The 16,894-nt window shown below is 42.9% G+C and overlaps 1 protein-coding gene across 2 annotated transcripts in view; it reads left to right on the top strand.

The window, feature by feature from the left end:
• Positions 1 to 2: 2 nt before the first annotated feature.
• Positions 3 to 16,894, top strand: part of ASB14 (ankyrin repeat and SOCS box containing 14) — a 33,322-nt gene continuing 16,430 nt past the window's right edge. The window contains exons 1-8 of one of the 2 annotated variants that reach the window (XM_089781207.1): positions 3 to 3,410; positions 3,766 to 3,900; positions 4,952 to 5,006; positions 5,714 to 5,870; positions 5,971 to 6,129; positions 8,490 to 8,735; positions 13,819 to 13,990; positions 15,823 to 16,366. In XM_089781207.1, the coding sequence (XP_089637333.1) occupies positions 3,773 to 3,900; positions 4,952 to 5,006; positions 5,714 to 5,870; positions 5,971 to 6,129; positions 8,490 to 8,735; positions 13,819 to 13,990; positions 15,823 to 16,366 (1,461 nt within the window). In that variant the 5' untranslated portion in view covers positions 3 to 3,410; positions 3,766 to 3,772. Of the gene's footprint in view, positions 3,411 to 3,765; positions 3,901 to 4,951; positions 5,007 to 5,713; positions 5,871 to 5,970; positions 6,130 to 8,489; positions 8,736 to 13,818; positions 13,991 to 15,822; positions 16,367 to 16,894 lie in introns of those variants that run through there. The other variant, XM_025188578.3, reaches the window with a different exon arrangement.

The following is a 16,894-nucleotide window of genomic DNA, read 5'->3' as shown; positions in this document are numbered from 1 at the left end:
CGGCCCACACCCAGAAGCCAACCCGCCAGCACCAAGCCCAGCCTTGCCCATTTCCCGGAGCTGGCCCTGGGCTTGCAGGAGAGTGGGAGGGAGGTACGTGCCGCTTCCACCCACAGGCTGGCCCGGGAAATGTGCGCACAGCCCGGGGAGCCAGCGGCGGAGTTTGAAACCTGGCCCCCCCCACCCCCTTGGACAGCTGCCCGCATGCTGAGCTCGCGCCTGCCGCAGCCTGAAGGAGCACCGGGCAGGCAGCGAGCCAGGGCGCTGTAGCCTGGCAGCGCCACCGACTCCTCGCCTTGTCCGTGAGCCTGGTGGGGCAGCGGCCCCCGCGCTGCACTGCAGCAGGAAAGTTTCTGTGCAGAGGAGAGGGGGAGTTCCCCAGCCCGGGGCTATTTACAGGTTTGTCAGCTTAAAACTTAAAAAAATAACTCCTATATATAATGCACACCCCGACTTTGACCCCCCAAAAATCGGGAAAAAAATGTGCATTATACTCGAGATTTTATGATACACACAGTGCTCTGGGCCTGATAAATTCTGTTGCCAGCCCTACTTTCATTTGATATATTTTTCCATATAATGTTCAAATTTCTCTTGTCTGTGTCTAGAAATTCTACAACCCTTTTTTTAACCCTTAGTAAACTGACAAGTTCCTAAGAATTGAACACTTGGGCTAATTTCTGGCTCTGAAGCAAGGCACATACTTTGGTGATGATATGTGCTTGTGAGGAAAGAGTACTGTAGGTTGCTGCAAAGTGGGGAAATTCAAGACTCTTGAAATGAGAAAGTCCCACCCTACTCTAACTTTGCTCCTACCCAGTCTTGCATGTGCCTCCTGTCCCTGATAGCTATGTGTTGGGGCTAGAGGAATATCAAATACAGGTTTGCTTTTCTCTCTTTTTCTCTCTGCTTTTCTTTATCTGAATGTGAACATTGTAATATTGAAATTTTGTGAGCAACTTATGTCATAGTATTATCTTTTAAAAAAAATATAAACTTCCTTTGTTGATGTATTATTTTATTGTTTATATGTAAACATATTGATTTATGTAAAGTCTGAGTTTGAGATGGTCTCTCACATTTCCTTTAGGCAAGCTCCCAATAACCAGTCCTGTCCTTAAATCTAACCCATGCTGAGAGAGCATGTGAAAGCAGCAGAGATTTTTCTTTAAATCAGACGTAGAGAGAACATATTACTTCCCTTAAACATGAATTCTCATTAAAATAATTATATCTGGAGTACTAAATCAAGAAGTTTGGTCCTTTAATCTCTTCTTTTACTGATACATAATTCATCAAAATCATGTCACCAGACATAACTAACCCACTTATAAGAAATGTGGAGAAAGTCCTAGAGGATCTTATGATCAGATATTTTTAGAGAGCTATTAATGGATCTGGACTCTACAGAGATCATTTTTCAATACATGAAAATATCACATTCAACTTAATAATCACTTGTTTAAAGCAGTGAGGTCTTCTATGTTCTTTTAAAAAACTAAAAAAGGTGAGATAAATGTTTATTTTGTTTTGAGCTTTTGGTGTGAGATTTTGTATTAGATTTTTCCCAAAAGCAATATAATTAGACTGACTATATGTGTACAGACTATTCGTATTTTGATCAATTTGAGTTTGCCTGTAATACAAACATTTGTTTATATGTTTTATGAATATATTCATCTAGCTACTATACATATATAAACAGGAGATAAAATATAAATGTAAATTGGATAATATATGTAAATTGGACAGGTAACAAATTAAATAACTCAAGCTGTTTGTGAACATTTCTGCTCAACTTTAAAATGTTTCTAGAATTATTCCAAACTCTACAATGGTTGTGCTGACATTTTCTTTCAATGTGTCTTGTTTCTGGTTAAATAGGAGCCAGTTCTGAAGTCCTTATTCAAGCTGACTCTCCCCTGCAAGTCAATAATGAGAGATTTGTCTGAATAAAAGCAGACCCTAGGATTTGGCCCTAACAGATTTACACTGATTTTATAAATAATGAGGCATATACTTTATTGTACAAAGTAGCAATTAGTAAATTGTGCACATGTAAAGTGGCCCTCTACTAGCAACTGCATATGCATTTTTATCCCCCCCCCCTTTTTTTGCAACCATTCGTTGCCATTGCAGTCACTGTATGTTTTAAATTTTAAGTTTTATTATGAAAGCTGTGCTAGAACGGTCTTGTAACTTTTAATTATTTTTTTTGTCTTGCTTGTATAGTTCCATAGTTTTGGTCATTAATTAGAATTTCTTTCCATTAAATTAAAATCTAAACCAATTACCTGGTTTTAAAAGGAGAATGCTAGTTACTTTATTTTTTATTTTCCATTGTGTGTAATACAGTCTTCAAATTGGGTGGGGAACCTCAGGCCGGGCACTAGATGTGGCTCGCAGCTTTCCTAGAGCCAGCCTTTGAGATTCAGGGCTCCCCTCACAGTACTGGGGAGCCTGCACTAGCATTCCAGCCCCCATCTTACCCCACCGCGACCCCAGAGAACACAAAATCTACTAGCCTAGGTCCCCTAGGCTCTAGTGTGGAAGGGGAATGTGGGGAATGCCTTTCTCCTCAGTTGGGAGAGGTTTTTCTTTATTCTCACTTGTGAGCGGGCCCCCGATTGATTTTTCTGAGAGTCAGCGGCCCCTGACCCAAAAAGAGTTCCCCTTACTTAGTTTAATCCTTTCCATTTGGCAAACATTGATCTCTACTAATCCCATTCTCCCATATCCTTATATTGGTCAAATTAATATGGTGCTCACTGTTTACTCCATTGTTTGTACAAAGGCCTTGTTGATTGCAGCTTTCATCTAGAATTAGTAGATCAAAAGTGTATGTAGGTCCTGTAGTACTACTGAGAAGCACAGACATGTAGTGCTCTTCAAGACAGCTTTTATTTAGTTCTGCAAATTGGTCTTTTGGATGTATGCAATATCATGGATCAGAATTTCTGGCAGTTCTGATGTATATACTTGGGTGTGGTTTGCACTGGGACAGTTAAAACATGGACTCTTACACAGAGCTTCAGTGCTTTTCTGATGGTAAATGATATCCTTAAATGCTACTTGGTTGAAGCAGATATTGAGCAAAAGCAGGGATCTATGAATTGTTTCCCCACTGCCAAGCATGACATGAGCAGAGTATGGGAAATGATAGCAAATAGTGTAAATCCTCTCCTACACAAGTACTCTCTAGAGTACCTAGCAGTATGGTGCCACTAAAGAGAAGAGCTAAAATGACAGAAGTGGGAGGGGCCATTTATACCACCAATTAATTGGCGGTTTTGTACTATTTTGAGTAGTGTTCTTATAGGTCCTCCACTTCAGGTGCACATGTGCCTCTGCACTTGAAATGCTGCACTCTTAAGGACACACATCTTGAAGCAACCTAGTAATTGCACTTGGTAAGTAACTTCTTTTTTTGCTTTCTTGTAGATGGTGCCCTAACACTAGCTGTTCTATATGTTTGCTCTGTAAGAGAGAGGAAGGAACTATAACAAACCAAAGTACTGGAACATATTTCCTGCACCAAACAGAACAGTTGACAGTGTTTATAGTATTTAAAACAAAGTACCTGGCCTGGGGGAAGGGGGAACTCGAGACGGGGAGGATTGTTTCTGATTTTTAACAATTCATATTTCTTTCAGTACCTAATTCCTCTGTGGCTTCTGCTGTTTCTGGAAATCCACAGTTAACTTGAAGATTTTAAAAATTGCCTCCTAATAATATAACTTTTTTTCTTGTTGCTTGTGATCCAAGTTATAAAATGTCTATTTCTACATATCTGAATGATGAAGACTTTGATGATGACATCCCCATCCAGAATATCATTCAACAAAGCTTGCAGCATATCCAGAAAACTGATACCGTTACTGATACTGCAGAGAGTGATAGGTAATGCTTTGCTGTGAAGTATGTTCTGGCAGCATAACTGGGAGCTATGTTACAGTCTATTTCTGTTAGTATTTTTACATGTAACACTGCACCAAAACACAGAGGTTCTGAAACAGTTTTTATAGTGGGAGTCCTAAGAGTTGTTGAACTAAACTGGAAATCAGTATATAATGGAAACCACTTCAAGCCAGAGGGTCCTGCAGCACCCTCTACACCCCTAGTTCCAGTATGCTTGCCATTGTAGACTGCTTGCTTAATGTTACTTATGTGTATGTACACCTAATAGAAGTGGGCATTTTGAAATTGTCCCAAGTGAAATTTGAGAACACCTGAAACTTGTTTTGTGGGTTTTTTTTAAACTTTTACACTGCATTCAGCAAAAGGAGGGCCAAAGTTCACACACCTTATACAAACACAGAACTTCCAAATAGCTCTTGGGAGGGAAAGAAGTGTGAAATAGAAGAATGTATTTGTACTTTTTGAAGATTATTATATGTGTACTCAGAGTTATGGTTTATATTGGTACAGTCTCTAACAAAGAAAAAAACCTATGTTCTGTGCAGCTCTAACAAGCAGTACAAATTATTTTTCTATATTTAAACTGAGCTCTTACTATATTGTTCATCATTGGAATTTTTGTTACAAAGGATAGGATTTGTGATTGAGAGAATATGAACTTCAGCTCCCATTTCAAAGTGAATGTGTTTCACTGAGTCAAAGTAGGTGACTAAAACAATGAGGAGTCCTGTGTCACCATAAAGACTAACACATTTATTTGGGGATAAGCTTTCAATGGCTGGAGCCCTCTTCATCAGATGCATAAGTGACTAAGTAACTAGTGCAGATTGGGAAACAGCAAATAACAGAAAATAAGTAAGTAAAATAATAAAGTAGATGGTGCAAATAGTTATTTACAAAACAAATCAAAATCGTACTGGTCTGTTATTAAGCCATAGATAGTTACAGTATTGATTCATTTATTTGTACTGTAATAACATGCATAATTTCCCTAACTGATTTAAATTATAATAATTTTGTTCTGTTTGTACAGATTCCCATTTGTCACAAGTGCGGAACATGGAAAAATAATCGCAGCAATACAGGCAGTTAAGTACAAACACACAAATCATCACCACTCTATTTTAATGTGATTAGTCTAGGAAGCTTTGTTAATGACTGAGTAGGTTGCATTCTTCCCCCTACTCTCTAAGAACCCGTGCTACTATGGATTCCATCTTCCAGATGACATGCAAAATTGTAGACCTGACCCCTTATACCCAAAGATCTGATGGCACTTTCAGCAAGAGTAGAAACAGTAAAAGTAGCTTTGTGTCTTATTCAAATTCTAGCTTAATTTTATTTTCCATTTTTGAAATTTAACATGTGGTTTCAGTTGAACAAGTATTAACTTCATGTTGCAAACTCTTGTGTAGAGAGCCTTTGAACTGTTCAGTAGCTGTCATGTTCTGTTTCAGTGGCAAGTGAATTTCAAATGTTTATTATGCTATTTATTTACTATTTGTATTATAGTAGCATAGGAGCCCTAATTAAGGATTGATTGTAAGCTTATAATTCTGATATATGCAGCTTCTGATGTGCTTTGTGATGAATCCTCTAGAGAAAATCAGTCCATATAAATCACTATCACTAGCTCTACATTCATTTAAATCGACCTTTGATAGAAAATTGTTTTGAGAAGCAAAGTTGCCAGTTCTGACTGTAGTATTGGGGTTAGTGATACTTAAAATATTCTCTGATGTAAGTGGGAGTCTAGATTTCAAGTGCCTTGAGCTTTCTGTGTTATGCTAAATAGTGTGGTATGATTCTATATACTACAGGCCAAGAGGCAGTCTTGCTGAAGTTGATGAGGCACTGTTCTGCTTTCAAGGAAGCAGATCAGCGAGGCTGGCTTCCTTTGCATGAAGCTGCAGCACAATTAAACAAGAACATCCTAGAAATAACTCTGAAAGGTAAAGAGCACTCTGTGCTCCCCACTTGAAAGATTTACTAAATCAGTTTGGATGATTAGTTCCGTTCCCAATGTGTGCTGTTCTCCTGGGTATCTTTCAGCTTCTCACCCCATTGTGTGGGAACAGACCAGTCTGAAAGGGGAAACTCCTCTCTTTGTAGCAGTAGACAAATGCATCTTAGACAATGTCCACTTTCTCCTGCTCAATGGCTGCAACCCTAATGTTAAGAATGAAGAAGGAGATTCTTCTTTAGTTATAGGTAAATCATATACTTTTTCCGATTGAGGGAAATTCTATTCATGTTTTTCATTGCATGAAAAATGTATTTTGTACATTGCAATCTTTTGTTGTCGATTGTAAAGACTGTAAAACTTCCAGTTTCCAGAATTTTATATATTTCCATTGGCCATGAGAGAGACAGAGGAATACTGTCATTTATTTTTCTTCCTAGTTGGTATCAATCCTTTAAATCCCAAACCATTCTAAAGACTAACACCATAAAAGACTGCAGCATGCTTCAGAAGTTCAGTTGAGGACATAAGAACGGCCGTACTGGGTCAGACCAAAGGTCCATCTAGCCCAGTATCCTGTCTGCCGACAGTGGCCAGCACCAAGTGCCCCAGAGAGGGTGGACCAAAGACAATGATCAAGCGATTTGTCTCTGCCATCCCTCTCCAGCCTCTGACAAACAGAGGCCAAGGACACCATTTTATCCCCTGGCTAATAGCCTTTTATGGACTTAACCTCCATGAAATTATCTAGCTTCTCTTTAAACTCTATTAAAGTCCTAGCCTTCACAGCATCCTCTGGCAAGGAGTTCCAAAGGTTGACTACACGCTGTGTGAAGAAGAACTTTCTTTTACTAGTTTTAAACCTGCTGCCCATTAATTTAATTTGGTGTGCTCTAGTTTTTCTATTTAGGGAACTATTAAGTAACTTTTCTTTATCGGCCCTCAGTCTCCTCTTTTCTAAACTGAAAAGTCCCAGTCGCTTTAACCTCTCCTCATATGGGACCCGTTCCAAACCCCTAATCATTTTAGTTGCCCTTTTCTGAACCCTTTCCAAGGCCAAAATATCTTTTTTGAGGTGAGGAGACCACATCTGTACATAGTATTCAAGATGTGGGCGTACCATAGTTTTATACAGGGGCAGTAAGATATTCTGGGTCTTATTTTCTATCCCTTTCTTAATAATTCCTAGTATCCTATTTGCCTTTTTGACCGCCGTGGCACACTGTGTGGAAGTTTTCAGAGAACTGTCCACGATAACTCCAAGATCTCTTTCCTGATTTGTTGTAGCCAAATTAGCCCCTATCATATTGTACGTATAGTTGGGGTTATTTTTCCCGATGTGCATTACTTTACACTTATCCACATTAAATTTCATTTGCCATTTTGTTGCCCAATCACTCAGTTTGGTGGGATCTTCTTGGAGTCCCTCACAGTCTGCTTCTGTCTTGACTATCCTAAACAGTTTTGAATCATCTGCAAACTTTACTACCTCACTGCTTACCCCTTTCTCCAGATCATTTATGAATAAGTTGAAAAGGATTGGTCCCAGGACTGACCGTTGGGGGACACCACTAGTTACCCCTCTCCAATCTGAAAATGTACCCTTTATTCCTACTCTTTGTTTCCTGTCTTTCAAGAAAGGACCTTCCCTCTTATCCCATGGCCATGTAATTTACACAAGAGCCTTTGGTGAGGGACCTTGTCAAAGGCTTTCTGAAAATCTAAGTAAGGACCTGTCTATACTATTAAACAAGTTTACAGACAGGTATGACAGTAATGTAGATGAGCCGTCACTAGAGGCCATGTTAGGGATGGTGAATCAGCTCAGATAAAATAAGAAACTGCACAATCTTTCCCTTAAACTTGAACCGCACCTTTTTTTAAGTTCAAAGAAAGTTTGGCTAATTTTTTTTTTCAGAATCCTTCATTGGCAAATGAAGTGTCTCAGTATTGTGAGAGAGTCTGTTTTTGAAAGATTTTTACCCCTTTGGAAATCTGAAAGCATCTCATAATTTTGGACATTAACAACCTCACTTGTTTTAATGAACAATAGATACTTCCTCTCCCCCAGCATCAGGGCTTTTCAGTGATGTCAGGTGATTTTCTGCATATCAGGGACTTGGCTACCAGAGCTCAATTCATTCAGTCTCCAGCACGGTAAAGGTGCTGGGAGCTGCACAACAGAAATTAAAGACTCCAGCTATCTTACCCATTACAAAGATAGCTTCCCTAATTATCACCTCTAACACTATTAACTCACAGACATCTACCCTTCCCCACCTCTAATATCATTAACTCACAGGTATTCACCTTCCTTCCTCCCCCCCTCCCCCCCGCATCCCTCTTCTGTTCTGAAATGTGATTTGTCCTTTTCATATGTGTTCACTTTTTTTAATTGTATCCTTTGGTATATATGGCTGTGACTATTTTCTTCCACTGTTTGATCTGAGGAAGTGGGTCTGGCCCACGAAAGCTCATCATCTAATAAACCATCTTGTTAGTCTTTAAAGTGCTACATAGTCCTGTATTTTGTTTTAACAGAAACTAGTGTGTAGAATAGTGTTAAATAATATTTTAAATAGCTGATGTTTCACCTATTATCTTACAGCAATTAAACATGATTTATATGAAATTGCCTCCCTGCTGATAAGGTTTGGAGCAAATGTAAATTTGCAGTGTGTCAATAAGAGGACAGCTTTACATGAAGCTGCCAGGCTAGGCAGGAAAGATATGGTGAACCTTCTGCTTTGTTCTGGAGCTGATCCTGATCCCCGCAGTACATATGGGCTCACTCCCCTAGCACTGGCTGCACAGACTGGGCATACAGGAATTATGGAAATTTTACTGCGAAAAGGTGAGCATTATTTTTGTTTACAGTTCAATATGTCGGTTTCTTAACTAATGGTTGTCAGATCCTACAGAGTTCTTTTATTCTTTAGACTAGCCAAGGGGTTGAAATTGCACAACTATGTGTGCTGGCAGAAAAATCATGATTTCAAAATGTGAGTAAATGAATCCACCTCCCATAAAGGGCATGAATAATTTTCTGTGTGGTGGCAATGTACAATTGCTAGCTCCCCTGACAGCACAGTATTATCTTACCAATATAAGGTTCTGAATGGAAGTGAAGGCCTTGTGATATTCTTACTAATAACATGGTGGACAGGTATTAATGTATACAACCTAGTATGTAAATTGATGGTTTTATGTAGATTGTTTTAGAGTGAATTACAGCAGTCATTTTGTATGTTCAAAGGTGTGTATGTTAACACGGAGGAATAACTTTTTCTGCACTGTGTCTTGTTTTTGTTTGCTCACTAATTGGTATAATTACGTAATCTACTAAATTTCAATATTCCTCTAAAACAGTGGTCTCCAACCTTTTTACACCCAAGATCATTTTTTAAATTTTAGCACAAGCAAAGATCTACCGCCTCAGCCTTCCCCCAAGACCCCACCCCCTCCTTGAAGACCCGCCCTCTCTATTCTCCTCCTCCCCATCACTTGCTATCCCCAGCCCTTATACACTCTACACTGCCACTTTTTTTTCCCATTCTTATGTAGGAAGAGGCTTTTCCAACATTTGGCCTGTCTAGACTGGACCAAATGTTAGAAAAAAACCCTTCTTTTGGAATCCCCCTTATTCTTCGTGGAACGAGGAATATAGGGATTACCAAAAGAGCATGTTTGCTCTTCCACTAAAAAAAAGCAGAAGAACAAATGCATCCCTTGATGTGGAAGAGTTTTTCCAGGATATCTCTGGAATCCTGGAAAAACTCCTGCAGTCTAGCTGTACCTTCACTGGGTTGAGACAGGATGTGTGGGCTCTGAGGTGGGAATGAGGGATTTGGGTGTGGGAAGGGGTGAGAGGTGCAAGCTCTGGGAGGAAATTTGGATGCAGGAAGAGGTGGAGAAGGGGATGCTGGCTCAGGGAGGGGGCTCCAGGCTGGAGAGTGTTGGGGTCAGATGGAGGGTAGCGGTACTAAGCAAGCCACAGGCTTGTGGCTGTGAGGGTTCAGGAATTTGGGTTGAGGTATGTGAGGGGCTCAGGGCAGGGGGGTTCCAGTGTATGATAGGCTCAGATCTAGGGTCTGGGGCATGCAGGAGTATTATAATGCTGCGGCCATATGGGGGCTTGGCCCCAATTGGGGGTTCGTTGACCAGGCTTCATTTTTAAATAAAATACTATGTCAAACACAAAAAGTTTCTGCATTGTCTTTATTTATGAGAAGGGTCACTGACCCATAGAAAAATCAGTTGGGGCCACACAAGGGAGATGCAAAAAAAAAAAAAAAAAAAACTCCTCCCAAAAAACCCCCAAGCCTCACTAATGTGGCCCCAACTGTGCTGGTGGGAGCAGGGGACATGGTACTGGGGAAGGGTGCTAGTGGGGGCAGGGGACAGGGTGCTGGGGTGAGGGCAGGGTTCTGCAGCAGGGGACAGGGTACCAGTGGGGGCAGAGAGTCTCCTCCAGGACCACCACCCCTAGCAGAGGAGGGAAGCCCCCATGTGCACCTCCTCCGGGGCCAACTCTCCCCTCCCACAGCACAGAGAAGCCCCCATGCATGCCTCCTCCGAGTCCAACTCCCCTTCCCGAAGAGGAGGGAAGCCCCAGCGCATGCCTCCTCTGTGGTCCCTCTACCCCCCGTCCCCTCTCAAGTTCCGGCATGCCATAGACCTGAGGGAGGGGAGCAGCCAGCGCACTTCCGGAACTCCCAGAAAGTCCACCCCGCAGGAAGCCAGTACTACCTCCATTTTCACCAGAGGTAGGTAGTGGGGCTTACTGAGGATTGGGGAATATGAGGGAGCCCCTGAACGCCTCGCGATCAATTGGTCGAGCCCTCATGATCAACCAGTCGATCGCAATCGACCAGTTGGTGACCACGGCTCTAAGATATCTATCCTATGTTATCTTTTCAAATGATTACTATATCTGTCCAGATTCCTTAAGTCTTTCAAAAGGTTTGTAGTTAGAATAATCATCATGTGACATGCTTTTTACACATAACACAGATAACATTTGTTACTAAAGGGATTTCACCAACTACAGGAACTTTGTTACCAAGCAACATAAATGCATAAACACAACATGGTGGAAATTTTTAAGTATATTCCTTCCCACAGAGAACTCCAGGCTAAATCTACCTGGTCTTTGTTTACAGTTACAGCATGTACATTATGAGTTTACAGTCTTCAGCTCAGACTTCATCTTGTACTGTGGCCTATAGTATATTACATTGAGGATGGGGGAAGACAAGATAATTGCATTTCCCTGTCCTCTTAATTGCCATGGTTTTTGTCATGAAAAAAATGTAAATGTCATATTAATGGGCCACTTCACTTTAAATGGGCCCTTGCAATATGTGTTAACTATTTGTGCTAAACAATCTGTTCCATCTTATAGTTAGCTGTGACACTCTGAATATATTTCCTAGACATGAAGAACAGCTCTGTGTAAGCTCAAAAGCTCTTACCATCCAAAGTTGACCCAATAAAAGATATTACCTCACCCACCTTGTCAATTTAAGCATCAAGATTTTTATTGTTAAGACAGTAACTTTTGTTTCTCTTTCATAATGTTGTTTCCACAGATCTATATTGTAAAAACTTTGTATACTTAAGAAAATGTTGTATTTAAACATAATCTCTAGGACAGATGTTTAACCTTTACTAGCTGTCATATGACTTGTGTGTGTATATGCTGACCACAAAGTTATTGTGTGTGTATATGCTGACCACAACTTGGTGGTCAGCATTGTGTCCACTAATGTGAGTGTTTTTAAACATGCTTAAATAAAATAGCATGTATCCATGTAGACAAGTTATCTAGGGAAGGGAGTGAGACACTTTGGGTTGGAGGGTATTATCACTAGGGCCCTACCTACTTTGTGGCTATGAAAAACATGTATTAGACCATGAAATCTGGCCTTTTGTGTGCTTTACCCTGTACTATACAGATTTCACAGAGGATACCAGCATTTCTCAAATTGGGTGCCTGACCCCAAAAAGGAGTTGCAGGGGGGTTGTAAGGTTATTTTAGAGAGGGTTGTGCTGCTCTTCTGCACTACATTTAAATCTGGGTAGCTGGAGAGTGGCAAATATTGGGCAAGTGCCCAGCTCTGAAGACATGCAGCACATTAGTAAAGATAGCACATTAGTAAAGGTTGCTATACCATGTCACGCCACACTCACTTCCCCACTGTAGCCCTCAGAGTGGGTGGCTGGAGAGTGGTGGCTATTGACTGAGGGCCCAACTCTATAGGCAACAGTGCAGAAGGGTGGAAATACCATACTGACATCCTTACCTATGCACTGTTGCTGACAGTGGCTCTGCCTTCAGAGTTGGGGTCCCAGACAGCAGCCATTGCTCTCCAGCTGCCCAGCTTTGAAGGCAGCACTGCTACCACCAGCAGCAGCACTGAGGTAAGGATAGAAGTACCACAACCATCCCTACACTAACCTTGAGCCCCTCTCCCCCCAAAACTCGCTTTTTGGGTCAAGACCCCAGTAATTACACAGCCATGAAATTTCAGATTTAGGGTTGCCAGATACTTCCACACAAAATACCAAACATGGCAGGAAAAAAATTGGTTGAGCAAAAAAAAACCCCGTGCTAATAAAAAAGGGTCACTGCGCCTTTAAATCCCCTGTGTATTCTGTTGGTTTTTTTTTACCAGACAGAGGCTGAAAATACCAGGTTGTCCAGGCCAATACTGGACACCTGGCAACCCTATTCAAGTTTGAATAGCTGAAATCATGAAATTTCTGATTTTTAAAATCTGATGACCATGAAATTGACCAAAATGGACCATGAATTTAGTATGACCCCAATTATCACCCTTTGTTTTGTAATACTGGAATAAAGGGGGATGCATGCAGTCCCCCCCACACTGACTGCCTTGAAATGTGTTCCATCAGTATGTGACAGGGCCTACACTATCACAGTGTGGATCTGCAGAGGCACGAGCATTGTGGGGTGAAGAGGTCAGCAGAAGCTTTCAGTGAATAGGGAAAGAGAGGGAGCAAGGGGATCTCAGACTCAGTGAGGAGGGGGTCAGCTCCAGACTGTGATGGACACCTTTGCAGTTCCTTGGTGGCTGGTGTCCTGTGCACTGAACACCCTGCCCATTTGCTCTTTTCCCTTCCCTGGGCTGGGCTGCCTCTGCGGGGACCTGCAGTGGCTAGAAGGTGAGGATAGATTTGTTTCTATCCAATCAGCAGCAGGCCTGATCTCCTGCCCTGCAAGCTCCTTCTGTAGATATTGGTTTTGTTGCTGCCTCTCCATCCCCATACAAGCCCAGTTCCACTCTCACTTTTACAAGATACAGGGAGTGTGGAAGCACACATAAGCCAGATCTCGCCCCCCCCCCCCATACTTTCTATTGAAGGGGAAATCTCTATTCCCAGGTTCCTCAGTCCCTGGCCTGGCAGAGGCAATGTATTAAAATAAGTGATTTGGTAAATGAGCCTTTTTCAATATATAACCTCCATGTCTTTCTGTTGTAATGAATTGTGTATCTCTACTTTTCAGGTCTCTGTTCTGTTGCTTTGTACATTTTTAATTTACCCTTACATACGTTTGAACTCTGTTGAATTAATTGCACTGCATTTAGTCTGAAAACAATTGCTCGTTTAAGAGAATAACATGCATTGCAAACTTCTAATGAGGGTGTTTCATTATTGTGAAGATTTATATTACAATAATGCCCAAAGAGATTGGAGCCTTGTTGCACTAGGCAATGTACAAACACATAGGAAATCAAGGAGCTTACCTCAAGAGATTTACAGTGAGAGAACAAAACCCCAGCTCTTGTTCTAATATTCATGTTTCATGAAGAGCAGTCACAGTATTGTCATAAGGAGGGGGGAGTTAAACAGAGATACCAGTTGTTACTGGATATTTACAGTAACTGCTGTGAAAACCCTTTTCCCCTCAGGTGCTGATGTCCTTTCACAGGCAGCTGATTGTGCTTCTATATTATTTGAAGCTGCTGGAGGAGGAAATCCAGATTCACTATCTCTCCTACTAGAATATGGAGCTGATGCCAATGTTCCCAAACACTCAGGTCACTTGCCTATCCACAGAGTTGCATACAGAGGACACCTTCTGTGAGTTGAAATGACATACTTGAAAAATAAGAATGAATAATGGTGAATTGGTTCAGCTAAATACACACATTTAAAACTAAACCAATGAGAGGGTCAATGGAGGCAGCTGTCCTGGGCCTCAGAGCTCCCAGTTGCCACTGCTGCTACTGCAGCAGTGATGGCAGCCAGAGCCCCAGGCCCTTTAAATCACTGCTTGAGCACTATGCAGGTTATCTGGGGCAGATGTGGTGTTCTCCAGGCAGCACTGACGGCTGCCTAGCCCCAATCCATCCCTTCTGGGCCTGGAAAAAGGATCCACTCCACCTTGCCCAGGGGATTAAAGAGGCTGTCGGCCCCATTGAGGGTGGATAGTTGGTTATCATGTAATTGTCAGAGGTTAAGGCCAGTGCAGATGTCTAATATGCCAGGGTACTTATTCAGTAGTAAATTAACATTACAGGCAGTCCCCAGGTTACGTACAAGATAGGGACTGTAGGTTTGTTCTTAAGTTGAATCTGTATGTAAGTCGGTACTGGCATCCAGATTCAGCCGCTGAATCTGGACACCAGTTCTGACTTACATACAGATTCAACTTAAGAACCCCAGGCGTCCCCAAGTCAGCTGCTGCTGAAACTGATCAGCAGCTGATTCCAGGAAGCCTGGGGCAGAGCAACTCTGCCTCGGGCTTCCTGTAGTCAGCCGCTGGTCAGTTTCAGCAGCGGCTAACTTGGGGACACCTGGGGTAGAGCAGCTCGGGTGCTGCTGGGTTGGTCCAGTAGCGCGGCCGCTCCTCGGCGCTACTGGACCAACCCAGCAGCACCCGAGCTGCTCTGCCCCAGGCGTCCTGATTCAGCCACTGCTGAAACTGATCAGCAGCGGCTGAATCAGGACTCCTGGGGTGAGCAGCTGGGGTGCTGCCGGGTTGGTCCAGTAGCACCAAGGAGCAGTGCTGCGGGACCAACGGGCAGCGCCCCACCTGCTCTACCACAGGCCCCGGGCTTTGCTCCACATCTCCCTGGTCTGCTGGGGGGGGCACTAGCTGTGTCCCCCCCCCCCAGCAGACCAGAGAGACGCGGAGCAAAGCCGCGGAGGACCCGGGCCGGACCGCAGCGCTTCCAGATCAGCGCCGTGGTCCGGCCCGGGTCCTACGCGGCTTTGCTCAGTGTCTCCCTGGTCTGCAGACCAGGGAGACGCTGAGCAAAGCGGCGCAGGACCCGGGGCCGGACCCGCGGCGCTTCCAGCTGATCTGGAAGCGGCCGCGGGTCCGGCCCCGGGTCCTGCGCGGCTTTGCTCAGCGCCTCCCTGGTCTGCAGACCAGGGAGGCGCTGAGCAAAGTGGCGCAGGACCCGGGGCCGGACCCGCGGCCGCTTCCAGATCAGCTGGAAGCGCCGCGGGTCGGGCCGGGTCCTGCGCGGCTTTGCTCAGCGCCTCCCTGGTCGACCAGGGAGGCGCTGAGCAAAGCCGCGCAGGACCCGGCCCGACCCGCGGCGCTTCCAGCTGATCTGGAAGCGGCCGCGGGTCCGGCCCCGGGTCCTGCGCCGCTTTGCTCCCCGTCTCCCTGGTCTGCTGGCTTCCGCAGCAGACCAGGGAGATGGGGAGCAGCTTTTCTCGCCCCGGAGGAGGCGGGCGGCGGGACCAGGCGTCCCGCCGCTCGAGTCCTCTGGGGCGAGAAAATCCCCGTTTGTAACTGCGGATCCGACGTAAGTCAGATCCGCGTAACTCGGGGACTACCTGTACTATCAGCCAAGAACAGAATTCTGTAACCCAAGATACAAGTAACAAATACTGCAGCACTGAGAAGTTCAAAGGTTTGTCCTAGATACTATAAAAATTCCTTCGTTTTTTTTCTGCAGAGCTTTAAAGCAATTAGCTTCTGTTACTGATTATGCTGCCATTAAGAAGAGCGGGATAAGTCCAGTTCATTCAGCAGCAGCAGGAGCACATCCTCAGTGCCTGGAATTTCTTCTCAAATCTGGGTTTGAAGCCAATTTCATGTTGCATGAGAGGGTTTGCAAAGGCTATGATGACCAGAGGAAATCAGCTTTATATTTTGCTGTCTCAAATGGGGATATTTGCTCAACTCAGCTACTTCTGGATGCTGGAGCCCTGCCAAATCAAGATCCCATTAAGTGCCTTCAGATAGCGTTGAGAATGAGCAACTATGAGCTAATCAATCTACTGCTTAAGCATGGGGCCAACGTAAATTATTTCTGCAGAGTGAACACAACGCATTTCCCCTCAGCTCTGCAGTATTCTTTAAAAGATGAAATTGTGTTAAGAATGTTGCTGAATTATGGATACGATGTGTACCGCTGCTTTGATTGTCTTCATGAAGACGACATTCATTCCCAATATGCCTTTGAAGGCTGGACTCCTTCTGTTATCAAAGACAACATGGTAAGTACTTCACTAGACATTTTATGTCACCGTTTTGTTGCCACTATTCTTCTAGAAATAACATAAATTTACTTTTTTATCGATGTATTATAATGAAATATAGTTTGCTAATATAGCATGTTTGGGATTAAAGTAAAGTATTGTGCAGACTTTATACATAAAGGAAGTAGACAGAGTTCTGAAGATAAACTGTGATAGTACATTTGAATGTGAAGCCCTGTATATAATAACAAATTATTACAATAAAATAGTTTTAAAGACTCAAAGACCAGACAATGTGAATTATGAGACCTGTATAAGCAAATGATAGTCTGGCTACCATAAAAACCATTTTTATCCATGAGCTGACAGTGTAGAGTAACTAAGAATATAGTTCACACCTGATGATCCAGTATAAACATTAAAACCCAATGTATGCAGAAATGTCTATTTTAAACATGAATTCCAAGGAAAATACCTTCTTTATAATATACATGGAGACCATCATCACAACATGGGTGTGCACATGCTTCATGTGCTTGGGAATGG

Source organism: Pelodiscus sinensis, chromosome 11 (assembly GCF_052426305.1).
Source record: "Pelodiscus sinensis isolate ZL-2025 chromosome 11, ASM5242630v1, whole genome shotgun sequence".
In the NCBI taxonomy this organism is placed as follows: domain Eukaryota; kingdom Metazoa; phylum Chordata; order Testudines; family Trionychidae; genus Pelodiscus; species Pelodiscus sinensis.
The sequence above is the reverse complement of the archived record's forward strand: the minus strand, read 5'-3'. Positions and strand labels throughout refer to the sequence as shown.